At 37.1% G+C, this 23,609-nt stretch overlaps 1 protein-coding gene across 4 annotated transcripts in view; it reads left to right on the forward strand.

Annotated features, from left to right (window-relative positions):
* Nucleotides 1-23,609, forward strand: part of Col4a5 (collagen type IV alpha 5 chain) — a 197,757-nt gene that overhangs the window by 66,680 nt on the left and 107,468 nt on the right. For all 4 annotated transcript variants that reach the window (XM_087600278.1, XM_087600280.1, NM_001426996.1 and 1 more), the window contains 1 exon segment: nucleotides 11,345-11,404. In XM_087600278.1, coding sequence (XP_087456404.1) covers nucleotides 11,345-11,404 — 60 coding nt within the window.

The raw sequence follows: 23,609 nt of genomic DNA on the forward strand, positions 1-23,609 counted from the left end.
AAGAAGAGCCATTGCATGATGGAATGACAAAGGTGCTGGATACCTATGGCACAAACGTTTAACTTGTACTTAAAACCACCAGCCCTCTTCTCAATCAGTAAAATAATGTGCAAACATTTTTATCAATATCTATGTTCCTTTTTTCAGTTTTCTTCCAATATTATACCATTTTCAAGTAAATCAGTAAGTTGTGTTTTCTTGTTTTGAGCATGTTATTGATAGGCTATTTATTGGAATTATAGGTCTTTTGTTATAGTTCCCAGTTACCACAGTCACCCATGCAATGCATCTTTCTTTCAAGTGCTATAGTGTATTTATTTTCCTCACTTTTTTTTTCCTAGCCTAGAAGAAGACCCTGTAAGCAGGTCCCCTGTTATTTTCTGGCATATAAAAATCTAACTTGTGTAAATATATTAATGTATACTCAGCAACTTTATTAAAATGTTTTCTGAAGAAATTCTTTTGAATTTTCTATCCCTGCAGTCACTTAATCTGCATGACGCTTGTGTTTCTTTTCCAAATTCTCCTTTCCTTTCCTTATGTTAAATCCAACTTCGTCATGTATTATGTAGTATTCTTACATATATACTTGTTGGTAAAAACAGTCTGTAGTTTATCCTTCACGTTCAGTCCTATGTAAACTTGGTAACAATTTTATCTGTTTTCTGGTATTGTTCGGTTAGATTTGAATCCTTTCCCCAAGCTCAATAGAATTATGCTGAAATATGTTGTATTTGATCTTTAGGCTACATTATATGGGCTCTTTTGGTAAATTTCTGGGATTTAAGTCATACGAATTCGGGTTCTTCATTTGATGGATGCATTGCATTACAGATGTCCATTACTATAAGTTTCTTAGTCATGTTCAAATGTTCATATGATCTGCCAGGTTTTTTAAGTGCTATAACAATCAGTTGTGAAATGTTTGTTTAAGATCTCCAACTATAGAGATTTGTGTACCTTTATCAATTTGTTGGCTTTTACTTTATATATCTTGGAGATGTTATTACCGTACATAATTTAAAGAATTTTAAACATAATCTTCCTTGTGAACTAAATCTTTTATCATTGAAGTAACCTCGTTTTATCTTTCATAATGTATTTTGCCTTAAAGCCCATTTTGTCTAAAATTAATGTAGTGATACCAGCTTTCTTTGGTTATTATTGTGCCTAGCTTCTTCTTTTATTTCAACCTTTCTATGCAATTTTAGGCTTTTGATGTTTCTGATAAACATCATATCATACATTCTGAAATTTGCTTCCTTTTTTGAAGTTCTAAAGATATTTGTTTCCAACATTGTCTCAATGTTCTTACCTAAGATTTTACAGGCATTTTCAAACATAGGAAGAATATGTAATGAAAACAATTATATCTTCATCTAGACTCAGTATTTTGCTTGTGCTTGCTTTACACATCTGTCTCTTGCTGCCTTGTGTTTCTATGTGTGTGCAATGATTATGTAAATGTAATTTCCAGACGGCAAAATACCATATACCTAAAAACCTCACCACAAATTATGTCTACATTAACATAATAAAATACCACCCTTAATAAAATTAATAAATTTAAAAGCACATGTCTTTTTTTTTCTTTTTTTTCAGAGCTGGAGACCGAGCCCAGGGCCTTGCGCTTGCTAGGCAAGCGCTCTACCACTGAGCTAAATCCCCAACCCCGGCACATGTCTTTTATAGTTGTTTTTATCCTGCTTTTGTTCATTCTCTCGAAATTTCAAATGTCCAGATGATGTTTGAAGAAATTTTTCCATGGGCCTCATCTGTACATCTTCAGAAGAGAGGGGCTGTCCTCCCAGTAAACTTTATTTTCAAGGACGTTTTAGAAAAAATGACTCGAGAACTGGTGACATCTATTGTGCTTTGCAAGAAAAGCCAGATGAGTTTACCTATCACTATAATAAAATCACGATCTCAAGAAAGACAGATTTGTTCCTCATTATAAGATGTGGAAGCTCTCTGAATACCTGGTTTGTCTTCAGCAAGAGCAAGCCATGTAACTTGTATGAAGGTTCATTTTGCGTAGTTAACATCAACCTGTGGAAATGGGATCTTACAGAAGCCCAGGATATGGGCCTACATTCTCAGGTCCTATTCAGAAGTCTCATATTTTTAGAAATATCCCATTAACCTCAGGTAAATTCACTGAGTTTTCAAGTAGAGAAATGCCTTAATACTAGTTGTTGACAGGATGAACTTCCTGTATTTTATTTCTTTATTTGGATTTTAAAAAGCATCTTTGATATATAATTTATAAAGTATTCAGTTTCTCTAGCCAAAGCATATGTTTGGTAGTTTTACAGAATATGTACAGAATTTTACCGCTATTCCCCAAATGATTTTTGGACCCTTTTATCAATATGGTAAGAAAAGCACATCCCTTAGCTTTTTCTTCCCATTGCCATTAGCCACAGTCAACTATTGGTCTGCTTGTTTATATAATTCAATATATTTCCAAATTTAATATAAGTTAACTCATGCCAGTGCAAAATTTTGTATTTAATTTTTTTAAACTTAACACAGTATTCCCAAAGTTCATGGATGTGGTAGTATGAAACAATCCTTCCTCCACTTTATTGTCAAGTGATATTGCATTGATTACATACTTCATTCATTTAATCAGTTCACATTGATGTATATGTGGGTTGTTTTTCTCCTTTGTAATATTATTTGTTGTGGTGTTTTATAATTTGTAATGTAGTCATATATAAGGAGTTTTATAGGCATATTTCTAATTTTCTTAGAAATTTCTAATTTCTAATTTCATTAGATATATGCCTATCTAATTTTCTTAGATATATGCCTAAGAATGTAATAGTTATCTCCATATGTGTGTTTTACAAAGTGCTAGACTATTTTAAAGTTGTTATATTGTTCTGTAACCCTGCCAGTGAAGTATGAGGGCTCTATCTAGGCTTCATTCTCAGCAATGTTAATATAGTCTGTCTTTTTAAACTAGTATGTATGAATTCGTATTTCATAATGTTTTTGGTTTTTAAATCCCTAATGGCTGATAATATTGAGTATGTTTGTGCATGCTTTTTGCATATGTCTCTTTTTTAATATTTTTCTCATCTTTATTAAATTGGGTATTTCTTATTTACATTTCGATTGTTATTCCCCTTCCTGGTTTCCAGGCCAACATCCCCATAGCCCCTCCCCCTCCCCTTCTATATGGGTGTTCCCCTCCCCATCCTCCCCCCATTACCGCCCTCCCCCCAACAATCACATTCACTGGGGGTTCAGTCTTGGCAGGACCAAGGGCTTCCCCTTCCACTGGTGCTCTTACTAGGCTATTCATTGCTACCTATGAGGTCAGAGTCCAGGGTCAGTCCATGTATAGTCTTTAGGTAGTGGCTTAGTCCCTGGAAGCTCTGGTTGGTTGGCTTTGTTGTTCATATGGGGTCTCAAGCCCCTTCAGCTCTTCAGAAAAGTGGAGGCCTCCTTTCAATATTAGCCAGCCTTGGCATACCAAGTTGCAGTAAGACTAAACACATCTTCTCTTGAAGCTAGATGAGGCAGTCCAGGAGTAGGGAAAGTGTTCCAAAGGTAGGCCCAGAGTCAGAGACAGCTCCTTTTAGGAGTCCTACATGAAGACCAAGCTACACATATGTGCAGAAGGCCTAAGAGGGGCCAGTGTTTTCTCATTTTTTATAGTTTTTACTTTTCAATATGTTATCCATTTTAAGAAAAAGTCTTAAAAGTCATACAGAGTTGTAAAAGACCCAGGATAGACAAAACAATCCTGAGCAAAATGAACAATGCTGGTAAAAACAATCAGATATGTACACCAGTTAGAAAAAAATTTAAGAACTAAATGTAAGTACTCAATATTCAAGCACTTTATATTTGACAGGGAAGCCAAAAATATATTCTGTAGCAAAGAAAATATCTTCAACAAGTTGTGATGCCAAACTATATGTCCATGAATATAAAGAGGAAGAGGCAGGAAGTATATGGGACAGTTTGGATGGAGAAAGGGGAAGGGAGAAATGCAGTAATTAAGTTACAATTTGAAACATTGCAAATAAACTTGTACTCTTAAAATATATGGATATCCACATGCACAATGAAATTAGACCCTTACCGTCATACTCAAAAGCTAACCCCAAGTGAATCAACAGACCTCAGTGTGAAACCTGAGACACTGAAGCTGCTAGAAGGAAACAGAACCTCCTCTATATTACATAGGTATAGGAAAGGACTTTCTAAATAAGATTCCATTTACTCACAATTTAAAGCCAACCAATGACAAATGGAACTCGGGCTCAGCTGAAACAACAATTGACCAGAGGAATAGGAAGTCTACAGAATGGGAGAGACTGTTTTCCAGCTGTGCATCTGACAGATTTAATATTCGGAATATACAAAAAAAGGAGTGAAAATGAGCAAACAGGCAAACAAACCTAAATAACCCTTTCAAATAAGTGACCTGAAAGGAGAGGGGTCTCAAAAGAAGAAGAAGAAAAAGGCAAATAAAGAGCTTAAAAATGTTCCCTGTACCTAGCCGCTGGGGAAATGTTTATCAAATGAAGTTTGAGATTTTTGTCTTGCCCTAGTCAGAATGGCAAGGACCATCAAAACAACTACCAACAAATACTGTTGCTGCTATTGGGAACTGGTTCAGCCACTCGAAATCAGTGTGGAGAGTTCTTAAAAAGCTAAAAATAAATCTACCATATGACTCAGGAATACCACTCCCTGGCATGTGTTCAAATGACTCAACGTCTTATTCCAGAGATACTAGTTCAGCCATGTTTATTTCTGCTCTAGTAAAATATCTAGAAAATAAAAACCACCTAAATTGTCATTCATCCAATGAATGGATAATGAAAAGATGGTATATTTGCACTGTGGAAAACTATTCAGTTGTTAATAAAAATGAAATCACAAACTTTCCATATCAATAGGTAAAATTAGAGAAGATTGTATTAAATGAGCTGACACAAAGCTGGAAAGACATATGTCATGTGCTTTATCTCATCTGAGGTTCTTAGCTCCAAATATTAAGATGTGAGTAGATAATCTGGATTTCTCATTTTCTAATGTGCAAAATCTGTGGCTTGAGCAAAGTTATGATGCATGAGAGATGAACACTTGGCTCACAGTTGGTGCCACTGCTTTAGAAGGGGTTGAAGGTATACATGAAATATCAATGTACTTTGTTTACACTTGTGTCTTACGCTCAAGATATTTCATTATTATAAACAAACATTCCGATCTACAAAAGTTGAAAATTCCCGAAGCACTTCAAGCAATATTCTAATCAGTTCTTTCATATTTTAACTTCTAAAATTATTTTCTATACTTTCTTAATACCTAATAAGTGATTGATTAATTTCGAGAAATACATCTTTGAGCAGTTCCATACTGGTTTAATTATTATAGTTTTATGCTACATTTTAGTGTGCTATGATATACATTTTGCTTAATTTTTCTACATTTTCTCTCAGTATCAAAATGAAAAAGATGACTATAGATCCATAATTATCCTACATTAACAATCTCCTATAATTTTATAGAAATAAACTTTCCCCCACAGTACTGAAACAATGAAACTAGGACTTGGGAGGCTATAGCACGAGAGGAACAAGTTCCGTGTTAATCTGAGATATAACTCTGCCTCAGAAAGAAGCCAAAAAACACTACTTTCTGATTATACTTTTCAGGCAGAGTTAGGAACTCTTTTCAACTGATACATGTAATATTCATTTTAACTCACTATTGGCTTCACCTAAATTTGTCTTAAATTGTATTGCTTGGTATAATAGTTACTTTTTTTCCTTTAGAAAGCTTTTATGCCTACCCTTTCAAGTGTTATTAATAATCCTGAGCCTCAAGGGAGTTATCTTTACTAACTCTAATAACCAGTCATGTTCTTTTGCTTGGTGAATCTTATAGAACTGTATGTAGTTAAAGCTTATTCTAGCGAGGGAAACCATATTATCCACATCTGTTGTAAATGAGAAACAAACCCTAGAGTATGTAGACAATATATTCATGGTCTCATAATGAATCAGTTGCTATGGGAACTGATCAAGATATATTTCTTACATGATATTAGCTTTTTCAGTTAGATTCTTATTAGATTGCAAGCTCCTTAAAAGCAGCAAGCACCCAGGTCTACACAGTTTTTGTACCACTCATATATACACTGTTATAATTTATGGTTGCTAGATACTTTGTCAATATGAGTAGACACTGCCTACAAATTAAAATGAGATACATACTTAGGGCCATTTCCTTTCAGCTGCCCATTAATAACTGCATAGAAAGCACCATCTAGTGGTTGGTGTATGGTGGGTGTTACAATGACTTGGCTTTTTTGGTGTTCCTCCACCCCCCCCCCAAGAATAACAAAGTCCTATTTTAAAAAATAACCTATTTGGCATAAACATATTATAACTTAAAAATTTAATCAAATTCATACAAAATTTTTATGATTCTTAAATTAAAAAATATTTAATTTTATTTTATGTCCATTGTTGTGATTCCCAGGAACTGGAGATTCAGATAGTTGTTAATTGCCACGTTGGGTCTGGGAATTGAACCTGGGTCCTCTGGAATGGCAACCAGTGTTCTTAACCAGTGAGGCATTACTCTAGCCCTATATTCTTAAATGTTTTAAGGGGTTTTTCTTTCTAAAGTGCATTTCATGTTGGCTGATAATAAACTTTAATATGATGAATGATTAATTTGAGAAACATTGGATATAATGAATGCTACAAGTATATAAAATATTTGCTTATACACATTATTTAAGATTTAGGGATTTTTGGCTTATGCTCTAAGATCAAGAATCGACAAATGGGATCTCATAAAACTGCAAAGCTTCTGTAAGGCAAAGGACACTGTGGTTAGGACAAAACGGCAACCAACAGATTGGGAAAAGATCTTTACCAATCCTACAACAGATAGAGGCCTTATATCCAAAATATACAAAGAACTCAAGAAGTTAGACCGCAGGGAAACAAATAACCCTATTAAAAAATGGGGTTCAGAGCTAAACAAAGAATTCACAGCTGAGGAATGCCGAATGGCTGAGAAACACCTAAAGAAATGTTCAACATCTTTAGTCATAAGGGAAATGCAAATCAAAACAACCCTGAGATTTCACCTCACACCAGTGAGAATGGCTAAGATCAAAAACTCAGGGGACAACAGATGCTGGCGAGGATGTGGAGAAAGAGGAACACTCCTCCATTGTTGGTGGGATTGCAGACTGGTACAACCATTCTGGAAATCAGTCTGGAGGATCCTCAGAAAATTGGACATTGAACTGCCTGAGGATCCAGCTATACCTCTCTTGGGCATATACCCAAAAGATGCCTCAACATATAAAAAAGACACGTGCTCCACTATGTACATTGCAGCCTTATTTATAATAGCCAGAAGCTGGAAAGAACCCAGATGCCCTTCAACAGAGGAATGGATACAGAAAATGTGGTACATCTACACAATGGAATATTACTCAGCTATCAAAAACAATGAGTTTATGAAATTCGTAGGCAAATGGTTGGAACTGGAAAATATCATCCTGAGTGAGCTAACCCAATCACAGAAAGACATACATGGTATGCACTCATTGATAAGTGGCTATTAGCCCAAATGCTTGAATTACCCTAGATGCCTAGAACAAATGAAACTCAAGACGGATGATCAAAATGTGAATGCTTCACTCCTTCTTTAAAAGGGGAACAAGAATACCCTTGGCAGGGAAGAGAGAGGCAAAGATTAAAACAGAGACTGAAGGAACACCCATTCAGAACCTGCCCCACATGTGGCCCATACATATACAGCCACCCAATTAGACAAGATGGATGAAGCAAAGAAGTGCAGACCGACAGGAGCCGGATGTAGATCGCTCCTGAGAGACACAGCCAGAATACAGCAAATACAGAGGCGAATGCCAGCAGCAAACCACTGAACTGAGAATAGGACCCCCATTGAATGAATCAGAGAAAGAACTGGAAGAGCTTGAAGGGGCTCGAGACCCCATATGTACAACAATGCCAAGCAACCAGAGCTTCCAGGGACTAAGCCACTACCTAAAGACTATACATGGACTGACCCTGGACTCTGACCTCATAGGTAGCAATGAATATCCTAGTAAGAGCACCAGTGGAAGGGGAAGCCCTGGGTCCTGCTAAGACTGAACCCCCAGTGAACTAGACTGGGGGGGGAGGGTGGCACTGGGGGGAGGGTTGGGAGGGGAACACCCATAAGGAAGGGGAGGGGGGAGGGGGATGTTTGCCTGGATACCGGGAAAGAGAATAACACTCGAAATGTATATAAGAAATACTCAAGTTAATAAAAAAAATAAAATGTAAAAAAAAAAGAAGTTAGCAAATTTGCTTTTTATGAAATTACTCCTAAATTAGAAAAATCACTGGAAATCAGGCTGGGGAAATGGCATGTCTTCAGTGTCAAGGGAAGAATAAGTTGGAAAGAGCCTTTGATAGCTAGTTAAGACATTATTTATCACTGCAATAGGAGATAATTAATAAGGAAGAGTAATTTCTGAATTTCTCTCTTTGAGAGCAATTACAAGAGCCATTATCTTGCTAGGAATTTTACTAGGAATTTCCTGTTACTGGGCCATTGTGAAAATGTAACAAATGACTCAGGAAAAAATATGTTTTTCTTCCATCACTGTGTAAACGGGGAATGCTGACAACAGAGGACTGTGGGCCCAACACAACTGTGTGCCTAATTGTGTTCCGTAACTGTCAGTAAGTTGCCGTGTGGCATGAACTATTCCTTTATCTTGTTTTCCAACAATATAGGAGATTTTGGAAGCATGTGTTTATGAATATTAAGCCTTCATGTAATTAAAAAATCATTTCCCAAGCACTAAAAAAAAAGATTTAGGGATTTTTGATTGTTAGATATTGAGAAGTGTAAATACATGTGTAATGGTAGTTCAAATTGTTTTTAATTTTATTAATAAAATTCTATTAGTTTTCTTTGCATGATTTTTGGGATCGTAATCTCTATTCAGAGGAAGATTTATTACAAATGTCTGAAAATGCAAAAGATGTCATTTTTTAATTTATAACAAAATCTCCTCTGAATATATTCCTACTTAAAACATAGATATACTTCCCAATGTCTAATATATTATATTAGTATTCATTGTAGATAAGCATTTATCTACAATTGTCCTTCTATTAATTATGTAATTGAGTGTATACAATATGTACAGTCTAATTCAGATATTATGACTGTTGACTATTATCTCAAGAATTAGTGAATGTGTGGCTTCTAAATTTTGTAAATTCATAGTTTAGAATCAAGAATTCATCTTTACATAAGTCAGAATTTCATATTTTAAGTTAACCTCTGTTCCTAAAGTTAGTGTTTTATATGAGTTTATTTACATTTATATCTTTTGCCTAACAAGTCTTATTGCCTTCAATAATAACCCTTCTCATTTGATGACTGACTGTGTCTCAATAAACCTATTATGTAGTTTAAAATGTTATGCTGAAAACAACACGATCTATGTCCCTGTGTATACTAGCAATGACTGCATAACTCTCTAGTTTGCTTCCTATTACTGTGCTAAAGTCCATGACCCAAAGCAACTTGGAGAGGACAGTGGTTGTTTTGCTTTTGTGCTCCAATCACTGCCAATCAGTCCATTACTGAGGGAAGTCAGAGCAGCAAGTCAAGGCAGGAACCTGGAGGCAGGAACTGAAATAGAGGTCATGGAGGAGTGATGCTTATTAGTTTGTTCTTCTGGCTTGCTCAGCTTGCTTTCGTATGCCATTCATGACCACCTGTCCAGACATGACATATCTTAAAGTGGTCTGGGCCCTCCCAAATAAATCACTTTGGGGGGAAATGCTCCATAGGGGTCATTTTCTCAATTGAGTTTCCCAACACAAAAACACATGTTAAGTTCAAGTGTTAGAGTGTGCTTTTACTGGAACATACTCTTTTATAATGAGGAAAACAGGTTTCAACAGGATGGTGGCTTCTAGTTTGAGCTGAAGGTAAATGAAAAAGATTCAGGGAGATTCTCCAGTAATAACTAGAGGAAGAAAAATATGGAAGACAAGGTAGGAGGCTAGTTTACTTGTTAAACCACAGGTGCTGAAGATGAAACATTGACTAACAACGTTTTATATTTTCCTTGTTCAGTAGTTAGTTTGACAAAATGTGTTCGGCTTTCTCGTACATGCATATTGTGTTGTTTGCATACGTGATTGTAATTCCCGTTGGGTTGTTTTTTCCCTAAGCATTTCATCTCTACAGTAGTGTGTGGTTTAGGATGTTAGAATGTCACTTACTATCTTCCCACTCTCTATGTGTTTTTATAATAGAGAATGATACTTTTCTGGCTCCAGAACATTACTCCCTAGTGTGGTTGAATTCAGAGCCTCCAGCCTTTGTGTGAAGCTTGGAATGGTTAAGAATTGAGCTATTAGTGATGAAAGAGCAGGAGCAAAGGAAAATACAACATTAGATGCTTTATGATCCACTTGTGAATGCGGAGAAGTAAGCTGACATCAAGTGGCAGCTATTCTTGGCTAGTTTCCAAGGTCATGCGCTGCTAGACTGATAGGTGATTCATTACAAATGATCTTAGAAGAAAAAAAAAGGTGTTCTTACAACCTGGACAAGTGACTAACCATATCAACCAGGATGTCTTATGACTTTTCCTTTCATTTTAGCATGTTTAAAAAGATATTTCTCAGCTGGACATGGTAGCACACATCTTTAATTCCAGCACTCCAGAGGCAGAGGCAGGGATAGGGGCAGGGAAGGGGCAGGAGAGGGGAAGGGGCAAGGATAGAGGTAGAGGCATTTCTGTGAGTGCAAGTCCAGCCTGGTCTACATACTGAATTCCTGGATGACCAGGGCTAGATAGAGAGACTCTTGTCTTAAGAAAAGAAAAACAAAAACACAAACAAAACCAAAACGATGTATTTCTCAGCATGTAAATGAGCTATCTACCAAATCCAGCAATTTGGTTTTTATCCCTGAAACTCACAAAGTAGATGGGAGAGCCAGACTGTTTTATGTTATTTTCCCAACATCACACATATTCTACAACTTGTGTGCAACACACACATACACACACACACACAGAGTAAATAAATGTAAAATATGAAGAGATATTTATTAGCTTAAAATTATAAAACTTTTATTTGCTTATTGTGAGAAGTTGAAAAGGAAATCATACAATAAGAAAGATCTTAAATATAAAAAGCCATTGTCATTTGTATATACCCTTTCATGTTTGAATTGCTGCTTTAAGTTGATTTCTATGTCAGAGAGTAGCTGTTAAGTTTATATTTAATGACTTTGCCTTTTCCTCTTATAGGCCTGCCATGGGTGTTCTTCTGGATCAAAATGTGACTGCAGTGGTATAAAAGGAGAAAAGGTAAATTCTGAATTTACAAATCTAAACAAATACTGTTCATAAATTAATTGTTCAAACTAGACTTCTATCAGTGCCCGAATAAATAAAATAGATTCTACTGCATTGATTAATTTAGGGTGGGAACTTATAAAAATTAGACTGTGTCAGGATCAACAAACGTCTCTATAAAATATTATATGACAAATATTTTAGGCTTAGTACATATAAGTTTACATTCTATTTTCTGCTGGGGATTGGATTCAGGGCCTTGTACAATCTGAGCAAGCAGTCTACAACTATACCACATTCCTAGTCCTTCAAAAAAAAACCACAAAAATAGCATCAAGAAAGCCACAGAAGCTATTAAAAAGTGACCAAAAATTCTTAGGGTGCACCTTAGAAAAGGACAAGGGAATGGGCAGGGAACAGGGAGCAGAGATTGGTGAATCTAAAGAAAATTAAATATGGATAAAAGTCCTTTCTAAACACCTATTACTTTGCAAGCAAATCATTTTGTTCTGTCTTGTTTTGTTTTGTATAGGGTCTCCTTTGTAGCCCTGGCTGGCTTGGAGCTCACTATGTAGACCAGACTGGACTTGAACTCACACAGAACAACATGCCTCTGCCTCCCGAGTGCTGAGATTAAAGATGTGAGCCACCATACCCAGCCTTACAGGAAAATAATAATAATAATAATAATAATAATAATAATAATAATAATAATAATGTTATTATTATTATTTTTTTTCTAGCTCTTGGTCTAGACAAAGTACACCTCAGATGACATATAACTTGGTGACTTTTTTCTTCTATTGCCTTATTTGTCTGTGTGTCAGTAACTGACATCAAATTAGAAATTTAAAACAAGATAATGAATTATAGACAAGAGAATTATACTATGAGAAAGGGATCTTACATTACTCTTTCCTTTTTGTAACTCAATAAATATTTTTAATGAATAAACAACTATTACTAATTATATATGAAGTTAGAGACCATATCTTTAGTGAATTTTCCAATTAGATATAGAAGCATTCCTTAGTGTTGTAAAAGATGCTTAAAAGTCCTGGAGCCAATAATTTCATTTATTTATTTCATAGAATCTTATTTACCAGTCCCATTCTGTCATGTAACACACTACCCCCTTAAAGAACACATCTTAAGAGTTATTAAATGCTGTTCTAGATAAGACCTGTGTGAGTAGCATTTTTAGGGGAGTAGCTTTGCAACAAGAATTCTTTCTAAAGTGTTAAATTATTGAAAACTATTCATTTGAGAGCACAGAGGAGGGAAGAAAGTGAAATAGATTGTCCTTTAAGGAAAAGGAAGCACACTTGGAGAATTTACATGTATGTAGTTATTATTGCTTATATTTCTCAGTCTGTAAGATGGGTAAATCCTTACCAAGAGTCATGGTTATGGTCACAATGACCTAGAGAAAGTGGTTCAAGGCTCCAGAGTGGCTGGAAAAGAAGGAAGACGTAGTAAAGTAGAAGATAGCACACAGTGGAGAACAAAAAATAAAGTTGAAGATCCCATTCAAATTCTCAGTTAAGTTTTGATTTTATATGATGTATAGAGGGAAATTCACAGAATCTAATAAAAAGAAGTAGTAGAAGCTTAAGATAACTGGGAATAGATTAACTGTTGTCTGATGAAAGGATAAAACTCCATTTAGTCAATCAGTCATGAACTACTTCATACAAAAAAAAAATAATGCTCTTTAGAAGAAAGTAAAATAACCTAGTGTCTTGTTCTATTGCCTGTCATATGCAGTATGCAATTAAAGCTTACCAATAATAAAAAGATGAATCAGAGAAAATTATTAAAACAATACAGGTGCTACCTTTTGGAATTTGAAGCAGATAAAGTTAATATATTTATTAATTTAAAGGGAAAACGCATTCACAATCAGTGAGCATATAGTAACCACAGACCACTGGCAAATACATGAAAAAGAAAAATGAAATTCGAAAAAGAAAAAGCAATTTATCCAGGGAGTATGATAGCAAAACTGTTGGCTTGGAGCTGGTTACAAATGCACATTTCCAGGATCCACAACTAATTTACCCCATCTCATTCTGGTAATGGTGGAAAATAATTGGTTTTGACAAGCCCTCCAAGTGGCTCTGTTACAAGCTGGAGTTTTGGATCTATATATTTCCTTTTGACAGTAGCTAAAATTCTTCTAATTATATTGTGGCAACTTTCTCATTGTGGTTCAGAATTATAAAGACAAAATAAGAATTATGGAAAGAAGATGTCGAGCTCTCTGCTCCCAGACCCCGTGGGAAAGAGACCTCTCTGCCTGGTCAGGTGGGCACTCCTGAGGCTGCATAAGCTCCCGGAAGGGGCCGCACAGGTCTTCCTGGTTGCTGCCGCTGCAAAGAGCCCGTGGGCAGCACCCCGCGAGCGAACTTAAGCCTCGGGACCACAGGTAAGACCAACTTTTCTGCTGCAAGAAAGCTGCCTGGTGAACTCAAGACACAGGCCCACAGGAACAGCTGAAGACCTGTAGAGAGGAAAAACTACACGCCCGAAAGCAGAACACTCTGTCCCCATAACTGACTGAAAGAGAGGAAAACAGGTCTACAGCACTCCTGACACACAGGCTTATAGGACAGTCTAGCCACTGTCAGAAATAGCAGAACAAAGTAACACTAGAGATAATCTGATGGCGAGAGGCAAGCGCAGGAACCCAAGCAACAGAAACCAAGACTACATGCCATCATCGGAGCCCAATTCTCCCACCAAAACAAACATGGAATATCCAAACACACCAGAAAAGCAAGATCTAGTTTCAAAATCATATTTGATCATGATGCTGGAGGACTTCAAGAAAGACATGAAGAACTCCCTTAGGGAAACACAGGAAAACATTAATAAACAAGTAGAAGCCTACAGAGAGGAATCGCAAAAATCCCTGAAAGAATTCCAGGAAAACACAATCAAACAGTTGAAGGAATTAAAAATGGAAATAGAAGCAATCAAGAAAGAACACATGGAAACAACCCTGGATATAGAAAACCAAAAGAAGAGACAAGGAGCTGTAGATACAAGCTTCACCAACAGAATACAAGAGATGGAAGAGAGAATCTCAGGAGCAGAAGATTCCATAGAAATCATTGACTCAACTGTCAAAGATAATGTAAAGCGGAAAAAGCTACTGGTCCAAAACATACAGGAAATCCAGGACTCAATGAGAAGATCAAACCTAAGGATAATAGGTATAGAAGAGAGTGAAGACTCCCAGCTCAAAGGACCAGTAAATATCTTCAATAAAATCATAGAAGAAAACTTCCCTAACCTAAAAAAAGAGATACCCATAGACATACAAGAAGCCTACAGAACTCCAAATAGATTGGACCAGAAAAGAAACACCTCCCGTCACATAATAGTCAAAACACCAAACGCACAAAATAAAGAAAGAATATTAAAAGCAGTAAGGGAAAAAGGTCAAGTAACATATAAAGGGAGACCTATCAGAATCACACCAGACTTCTCGCCAGAAACTATGAAGGCCAGAAGATCCTGGACTGATGTCATACAGACCCTAAGAGAACACAAATGCCAGCCCAGGTTACTGTATCCTGCAAAACTCTCAATTAACATTGATGGAGAAACCAAGATATTCCATGACAAAACCAAATTTACACAATATCTTTCTACAAATCCAGCACTACAAAGGATAATAAATGGTAAAGCCCAACCTAAGGAGGCAAGTTATACCCTAGAAGAAGCAAGAAACTAATCGTCTTGGCAACAAAACAAAGAGAATGAAAGCACACAAACATAACCTCACATCCAAATATGAATATAACGGGAAGCAATAATCACTATTCCTTAATATCTCTCAACATCAATGGCCTCAACTCCCCAATAAAAGAAATAGATTAACAAACTGGATACGAACAAGGACCATGCATTCTGCTGCCTACAGGAAACACACCTCAGAGACAAAGACAGACACTACCTCAGAGTGAAAGGCTGGAAAACAACTTTCCAAGCAAATGGTCAGAAGAAGCAAGCTGGAGTAGCCATTCTAATATCAAATAAAATCAATTTCCAACTAAAAGTCATCAAAAAAGATAAGGAAGGACACTTCATATTCGTCAAAGGAAAAATCCACCAAGATGAACTCTCAATCCTAAATATCTATGCCCCAAATACAAGGGCACCTACATACGTAAAAGAAACCTTACTAAAGCTCAAAACACACATTGCACCTCACACAATAATAGTGGGAGATTTCAACACCCCACTCTCATCAATGGACAGATCATGGAAACAGAAATTAAACAGTGATGTCGACAGACTAAGAGAAGTTATGAGCCAAAGGGACTTAACGGATATTTATAGAACATTCTATCCTAAAGCAAAAGGATATACCTTCTTCTCAGCTCCTCATGGTACTTCCTCCAAAATTGACCATATAATTGGTCAAAAAACGGGCCTCAACAGGTACAGAAAGATAGAAATAATCCCATGCGTGCTATCGGACCACCACGGCCTAAAACTGGTCTTCAATAACAATAAGGGAAGAATGCCCACATATACGTGGAAATTGAACAATGCTCTACTCAATGATAACCTGGTCAAGGAAGAAATAAAGAAAGAAATTAAAAACTTTTTAGAATTTAATGAAAATGAAGGTACAACATACCCAAACTTATGGGGCACAATGAAAGCTGTGCTAAAAGGAAAACTCATAGTGCTGAGTGCCTGCAGAAAGAAACAGGAAAGAGCATATGTCAGCAGCTTGACAGCACACCTAAAAGCTCTAGAACAAAAAGAAGCAAATACACCCAGGAGGAGTAGAAGGCAGGAAATAATCAAACTCAGAGCTGAAATCAACCAAGTAGAAACAAAAAGGACCATAGAAAGAATCAACAGAACCAAAAGTTGGTTCTTTGAGAAAATCAACAAGATAGATAAACCCTTAGCCAGACTAACAAGAGGACACAGAGAGTGCGTCCAAATTAACAAAATCAGAAATGAAAAGGGAGACATAACTACAGATTCAGAGGAAATTCAAAAAATCATCAGATCTTACTATAAAAACCTATATTCAACAAAACATGAAAATCTGCAGGAAATGGACAATTTCCTAGACAGATACCAGGTACCGAAGTTAAATCAGGAACAGATAAACCAGTTAAACAACCCCATAACTCCTAAGGAAATAGAAGCAGTCATTAAAGTTCTCCCAACCAAAAAGAGCCCAGGTCCAGACGGGTTTAGTGCAGAATTCTATCAAACCTTCATAGAAGACCTCATACCAATATTATCCAAATTATTCCACAAAATTGAAACAGATGGATCACTACTGAATACCTTCTACGAAGCCACAATTACTCTTATACCTAAACCACACAAAGACACAACAAAGAAAGAGAACTTCAGACCAATTTCCCTTATGAATATCGACGCAAAAATACTCAACAAAATTCTGGCAAACCGAATTGAAGAGCACATCAAAACAATCATTCACCATGATCAAGTAGGCTTCATCCCAGGCATGCAGGGATGGTTTAATATACGGAAAACCATCAACGTGATCCATTATATAAACAAACTGAGAGAACAGAACCACATGATCATTTCATTAGATGCTGAGAAAGCATTTGACAAAATTCAACACCCCTTCATGATAAAAGTCCTGGAAAGAATAGGAATTCAAGGCCCATACCTAAACATAGTAAAAGCCATATACAGCAAACCAGTTGCTAACATTAAACTAAATGGAGAGAAACTTGAAGCAATCCCACTAAAATCAGGGACTAGACAAGGCTGCCCACTCTCTCCCTACTTATTCAATATAGTTCTGGAAGTTCTAGCCAGAGCAATCAGACAACAAAAGGAGATTAAGGGGATACAGATCAGAAAAGAAGTGGTCAAAATATCACTATTTGCAGATGACATGATAGTATATTTAAGTGATCCCAAAAGTTCCACCAGAGAACTACTAAAGCTGATAAACAACTTCAGCAAAGTGGGTGGGTATAAAATTAACTCAAATAAATCAGTTGCCTTCCTCTATACAAAAGAGAAACAAGCCGAGAAAGAAATTAGGGAAACGACACCCTTCATAATAGACCCAAATAATATAAAGTACCTCGGTGTGACTTTAACCAAGCAAGTAAAAGATCTGTACAATAAGAACTTCAAGACACTGAGGAAAGAAATTGAAGAAGACCTCAGAAGATGGAAAGATCTCCCATGCTCATGGATTGGCAGGATTAATATAGTAAAAATGGCCATTTTACCAAAAGCAATCTACAGATTCAATGCAATCCCCATCAAAATACCAATCCAATTCTTCAAAGAGTTAGACAGAACAATTTGCAAATTCATCTGGAATAACAAAAAACCCAGGATAGCTAAAGCTATCCTCAACAATAAAAGGACTTCAGGGGGAATCACTATCCCTGAACTCAAGCAGTATTACAGAGCAATAGTGATAAAAACTGCATGGTATTGGTACAGAGACAGACAGATAGACCAATGGAATAGAATTGAAGACCCAGAAATGAACCCACACACCTATGGTCACTTGATTTTTGACAAAGGAGCCAAAACCATCCAATGGAAAAACGATAGCATTTTCAGCAAATGGTGCTGGTTCAACTGGAGGTCAACATGTAGAAGAATGCAGATCGATCCATGCTTATCACCCTGTACAAAGCTTAAGTCCAAGTGGATCAAGGACCTCCACATCAAACCAGACACACTCAAACTAATAGAAGAAAAACTAGGGAAGCATCTGGAACACATAGGCACTGGAAAAAATTTCCTGAACAAAACACCAATGGCTTATGCTCTAAGATCAAGAATCGACAAATGGGATCTCATAAAACTGCAAAGCTTCTGTAAGGCAAAGGACACTGTGGTTAGGACAAAACGGCAACCAACAGATTGGGAAAAGATCTTTACCAATCCTACAACAGATAGAGGCCTTATATCCAAAATATACAAAGAACTCAAGAAGTTAGACCGCAGGGAAACAAATAACCCTATTAAAAAATGGGGTTCAGAGCTAAACAAAGAATTCACCGCTGAGGAATGCCGAATGGCTGAGAAACACCTAAAGAAATGTTCAACATCTTTAGGCATAAGGGAAATGCAAATCAAAACAACCCTGAGATTTCACCTCACACCAGTGAGAATGGCTAAGATCAAAAACTCAGGTGACAGCAGATGCTGGCGAGGATGTGGAGAAAGAGGAACACTCCTCCATTGTTGGTGGGATTGCAGACTGGTAAAACCATTCTGGAAATCAGTCTGGAGGTTCCTCAGAAAATTGGACATTGAATTGCCTGAGGATCCAGCTATACCTCTCTTGGGCATATACCCAAAAGATGCCTCAACATATAAAAGAGACACGTGCTCCACTATGTTCATCGCAGCCTTATTTATAATAGCCAGAACCTGGAAAGAACCCAGATGCCCTTCAACAGAGGAATGGATACAGAAAATGTGGTACATCTACACAATGGAATATTACTCAGCTATCAAAAACAACGAGTTTATGAAATTCGTAGGCAAATGGTTGGAACTGGAAAATGTCATCCTGAGTGAGCTAACCCAATCACAGAAAGACATACATGGTATGCACTCATTGATAAGTGGCTATTAGCCCAAATGCTTGAATTACCCTAGATCCCTAGAACAAACGAAACTCAAGACGGATGATCAAAATGTGAATGCTTCACTCCTTCTTTAAATGAGGAAAAAGAATACCCTTGGCAGGGAAGGGAGAGGCAAAGATTAAAACAGAGACTGAAGGAACACCCATTCAGAGCCTGCCCCACATGTGGCCCATACATATACAGCCACCCAATTAGACAAGATGGATGAAGCAAAGAAGTGCAGACCGACAGGAGCCGGATGTAGATCGCTCCTGAGAGACACAGCCAGAATACAGCAAATACAGAGGCGAATGCCAGCAGCAAACCACTGAACTGAGAATAGGTCCCCTGTTGAAGGAATCAGAGAAAGAACTGGAAGAGCTTGAAGGGGCTCGAGACCCCAAAAGTACAACAATGCCAAGCAACCAGAGCTTCCAGGGACTAAGCCACTACCTAAAGACTATACATGGAGTGACCCTGGACTCTGACCCCATAGGTAGCAATGAATATCCTAGTAAGAGCACCAGTGGAAGGGGAAGCCCTGGGTCCTGCTAAGACTGAACCCCCAGTGAACTAGTCTATGGGGGGAGGGCGGCAATGGGGGGAGGGTTGGGAGGGGAACACCCATAAGGAAGGGGAGGGGGGAGGGGATGTTTGCCCGGAAACCGGGAAAGGGAATAACACTCGAAATGTATATAAGAAATACTCAAGTTAATAAAAAAATTTAAAAAAGATGTCATTGTTTTCATTTCTTCACTAAGAGCTTAACTTAGCCTTTAACTTGCACATTTTAAGATATTCTAACTGAAAATAATCTACCACTAGGTACCATTATAATACATTTTCTTAAATTTTTCCTATGTCCACCGCCGATTGTGTTTCTGGACAATTTGACATTATCCTCCAAATACTATTCTCAGTGATATATGCCTGCCATACTAGCACTCAGGCAGCAAAAGCAAGAGGTCTGGAAGTTCAAGGACATACTAGGTACACAGCCAGCCAACTTACATGAGACACTCCCTCAACAAAAGAACAATTATTTTTATCATCATTTTCAGGAAACATTTTTATTGTTATTATAAACAGTCCTTATTGAAAGGGGTGCTGTTTTAAAGACTTTTTTAAATTCCAGATCTTGGTACTGTATCTTAGGTAATCCATCAATTAGTCTTTTTGAAGGTGCTGAGCTGGGGTGTGACCAGTGGTGGGATACTTGGCTTTGTATTATATCTGAAAGTGTAGGTTTGATATCTATTGCCACACAATAAAGAAACAAGACTTAACACAAAATAGTTTTCCTTTGTATAATTTATGAAAATCAGAAATATTAGCTTTTCTGGATTTGTATAAAAGCCTTCACTAGAAATTAAGGATGCTCATTTGTAAATTGATGTTTACCTGATATTTGTTCTCTTGGACACTAAGAATACAACGTTGAAGATGTGCCATGATTGTTTCCATGTAGGGGTGAAGAGTAGGCAGTGTCCAGGTTAACATAAATTTCGGAGTGGGAGAGATGAGCTGTGTTCTGTGTATCAAGTTTACACTTAGGAAAATTATAAAACTTCTGTCATGACTTTTCACACATAAAATGAAAATAACAATTTTACTTTGTGTTAAAATCGGGAGTAAGAAATAAGATAAAACAAAACACTGAAGGAGTTCGAACTCTCTGGCAAACCGAAAACACTCAACACAGGTTTGCTAATTTTACAGTCTGAGGTTTAAGCGCCTGTGGAAATGTCTAATAGATTTGCTAATAAGAACTTACCTTTACTATTTCAATTTTCCATGGAAAGAAAGAAGAAGGCAAGAAAAGAATCTAAGTAATACTTATATTTAAAAGATAGCAAAAAGAAGATAATACTATTTCACAAATCTCCTTTTTAAATCAAACATAGGCAAGCAGGATAAGTCAGTGGTTTGTTTGTTTTGAAGTTTGTCCTTCAGCCATAAGCAACTGCTTCATATTCAGTCTATGAATGTTTGAAAATTACCGCACAAATCGATAATGATTTAAAAGGATTATATGAATACCTATGAAGCAAATGTAGGCACACCACTAGTGTTAGCTTTTTTACTATTCATTTTAAGAAATTAGGTAGAAAACCATACTTTTAGTCAATTCTTACACAGGAAAGCTATAATTTTTTTTTATTTTAGTGAACGTTTTACCTCTGAAGGTATCATGATTGTTCTTCTAGAACTTTTTGCTACTATATAGCATCTGCTTTCTGCCTCTAGTTCTATGATAATGAGAGGGATTTTCAGGATATAACATTAAAAGTTAAAACATTTTTTTGATAACAATATAATTAAGCTTTTAGCATTCCCTGTTTCCTACAGTTTTTACTTGTACATACATATACATACATATATGTGTGCAGCAAAAGTAATTAAAGAAAAAAGGCAGTCAATTTGAGTGGAAGGTTATGGGGCATTGGAAGTTGGGTACCTAGGAGGGGTAGGGGGGTGGAAAGGGAAGGGGAAAGATTATGTAATATTATTGCCATTGAAATGAATAACAAAAATACATATCAATTTAAAAATATTTTTACATTTATTCTTTAATGTATATCTCTGTGTATCTTTGTGTATGCATACATGTCCATGTTTGTATGTGCATGTGCATGTGTATGTGTATGAGTACTTGTTACAGTCTCTGAGTGCAGAAGTCAATTCTCTCCTCCAACTCTGTGGTTTCTGACAATTGAACTCAGTCAGGCTTTACCTGCCTAGCTACTTCACTGGCCAGTCTTTGGTTTATTCCCACTTATTTCTGTAGCCCAGAGAGTACTTTTGCTTTGAAAATGCACATAGCAGGTGGGGAAGAGAACTGAACACCCAGAAGTGCAGACATCCTGAGACCCCAGGACAGAATGCCACTTCTGCACACCTCTGCCCACATTCCTGGCCCCAGGCGAAACTGCACAGTGCCTCTGGACACAGGCATATAGGAACAGTCAGCCACTGGTACCTGCAGTTCTGGTCTGTGGCCAGGACTGAACTGAACCGACCAAACAGCTCCCTGTACCCAAATCCCATGGGGGGAGAGAGCTGGACCCTCAGAAGTGTGGACACTCCTGAGAAATCAGAGGAGACTAACCTCTGCCCACATTCCAGACATCAGAGGGAATTGCATAGCGCCAACTGTGCCGTCTGGGTGCAAGGACCTAGGAGCAATCAGGGGCAAGAGACTTCTGATTCCGGCCCATGCCAAAAGCTAAAAGATAGTCACCAGGAGCGCCTACACACCTGAAATCTGAGCACCTGTTCAGAAAAGCCTGAAAGAAAACAGGAAAACAGTTCTACAGGAGTGCTGACACAGAGGCCTACAGCAGTGTCAAGTCACTCTCAGAAACAGCAAGACAAGCAAACACCAGAGACAACCCAATGGCTAGAGGCAAGCACAGGAACCTAAGCAACAGAAACCAAGACTACCTGGTATCATCAGAGTTGAGTTCTCCCACCAAAGAAAATACTGGATATCTAATCACACTGGAAAAGCAAGATTTAGATTTAAAACCACATTTTATGATAATGATGGAGGACGTCAAGAAGGACATAAATAACTCCCTTAAAGAATTGCAGGACAAAACAACTAAACAAGTAGAAGCCCTTAAAGAGGAAACACAAAAATCCCTGAAAGAATTACAGGAAAACACAACCAAGCAGGTAAAGGAATTGAACAAAACCATCTAGGATTTAAAAATTGAAATAGAAATAATAAAGAAAGGACAAAGGGAGACAACCCTGGAGAAAGAAAACCTAAGGAAAAGACAAAGAGTCATAGATACAAGCATCACCAACAGAATACAAGAGATAGAAGAGAGAATCTCAGGGGCAGAAGACACCATAGAAAACAATGACCCAATGGCAAAAGAAAATGCAAAATGCAAAAATCTCCAAGCGCAAAATATACAGGAAATCCAGGAAATAATGAGAAGATCAAACCTAAGGATAACAGGTATAGAAGAGAGTGAAGACTCCCAACTCAAAGGGCCAGTAAATATCTTCAACAAAATCATAGAAGAAAACTTCCCTAACCTAAAGAAAGAGATGCCCATAAACATACAAGAAGCCTACAGAACTTAAAATAGATTGGATGAGAAGATAAGTTTCTCAAATCACATAATAGTTAAAACACCAAATGCACAAAACAAAGAAAGAATATTAAAAGCAGTAAAGGAAAAAGGTCAAGCGACATATAAAAGGAGACCTACAAGAATTGCACCAGATTTCTCACCAGAGACTATGAAAGCCAGAAGATCCTGGACAGATGTCATACAGACCCTAAGAGAACACAAATGCTAGCCCAAGTTACTATATCCAGCAAAATTCTCAATTCACATAGATGGAGAAACCAGGATATTTCATGTCTAAACCAAGTTTACATAATATCTTTCTACAAGTCCAGCCCTACAAAGGATAATAGATGGAAACTCCAACACAAGGAGAGAAACTACACTGTACAAAAAGCAAGAATATAATCTCCTTGCAATGAAACTAAAAGAGAGACACACAAATATAATTCCACTTCTAACAACGAAAATAACAGGAAGTGACAATCACTATTCCTTAATATCTCTCAACAT

Source organism: Rattus norvegicus, chromosome X (assembly GCF_021556685.1).
Source record: "Rattus norvegicus strain SHRSP/BbbUtx chromosome X, alternate assembly SHRSP_T2T, whole genome shotgun sequence".
NCBI lineage: Eukaryota > Metazoa > Chordata > Mammalia > Rodentia > Muridae > Rattus > Rattus norvegicus.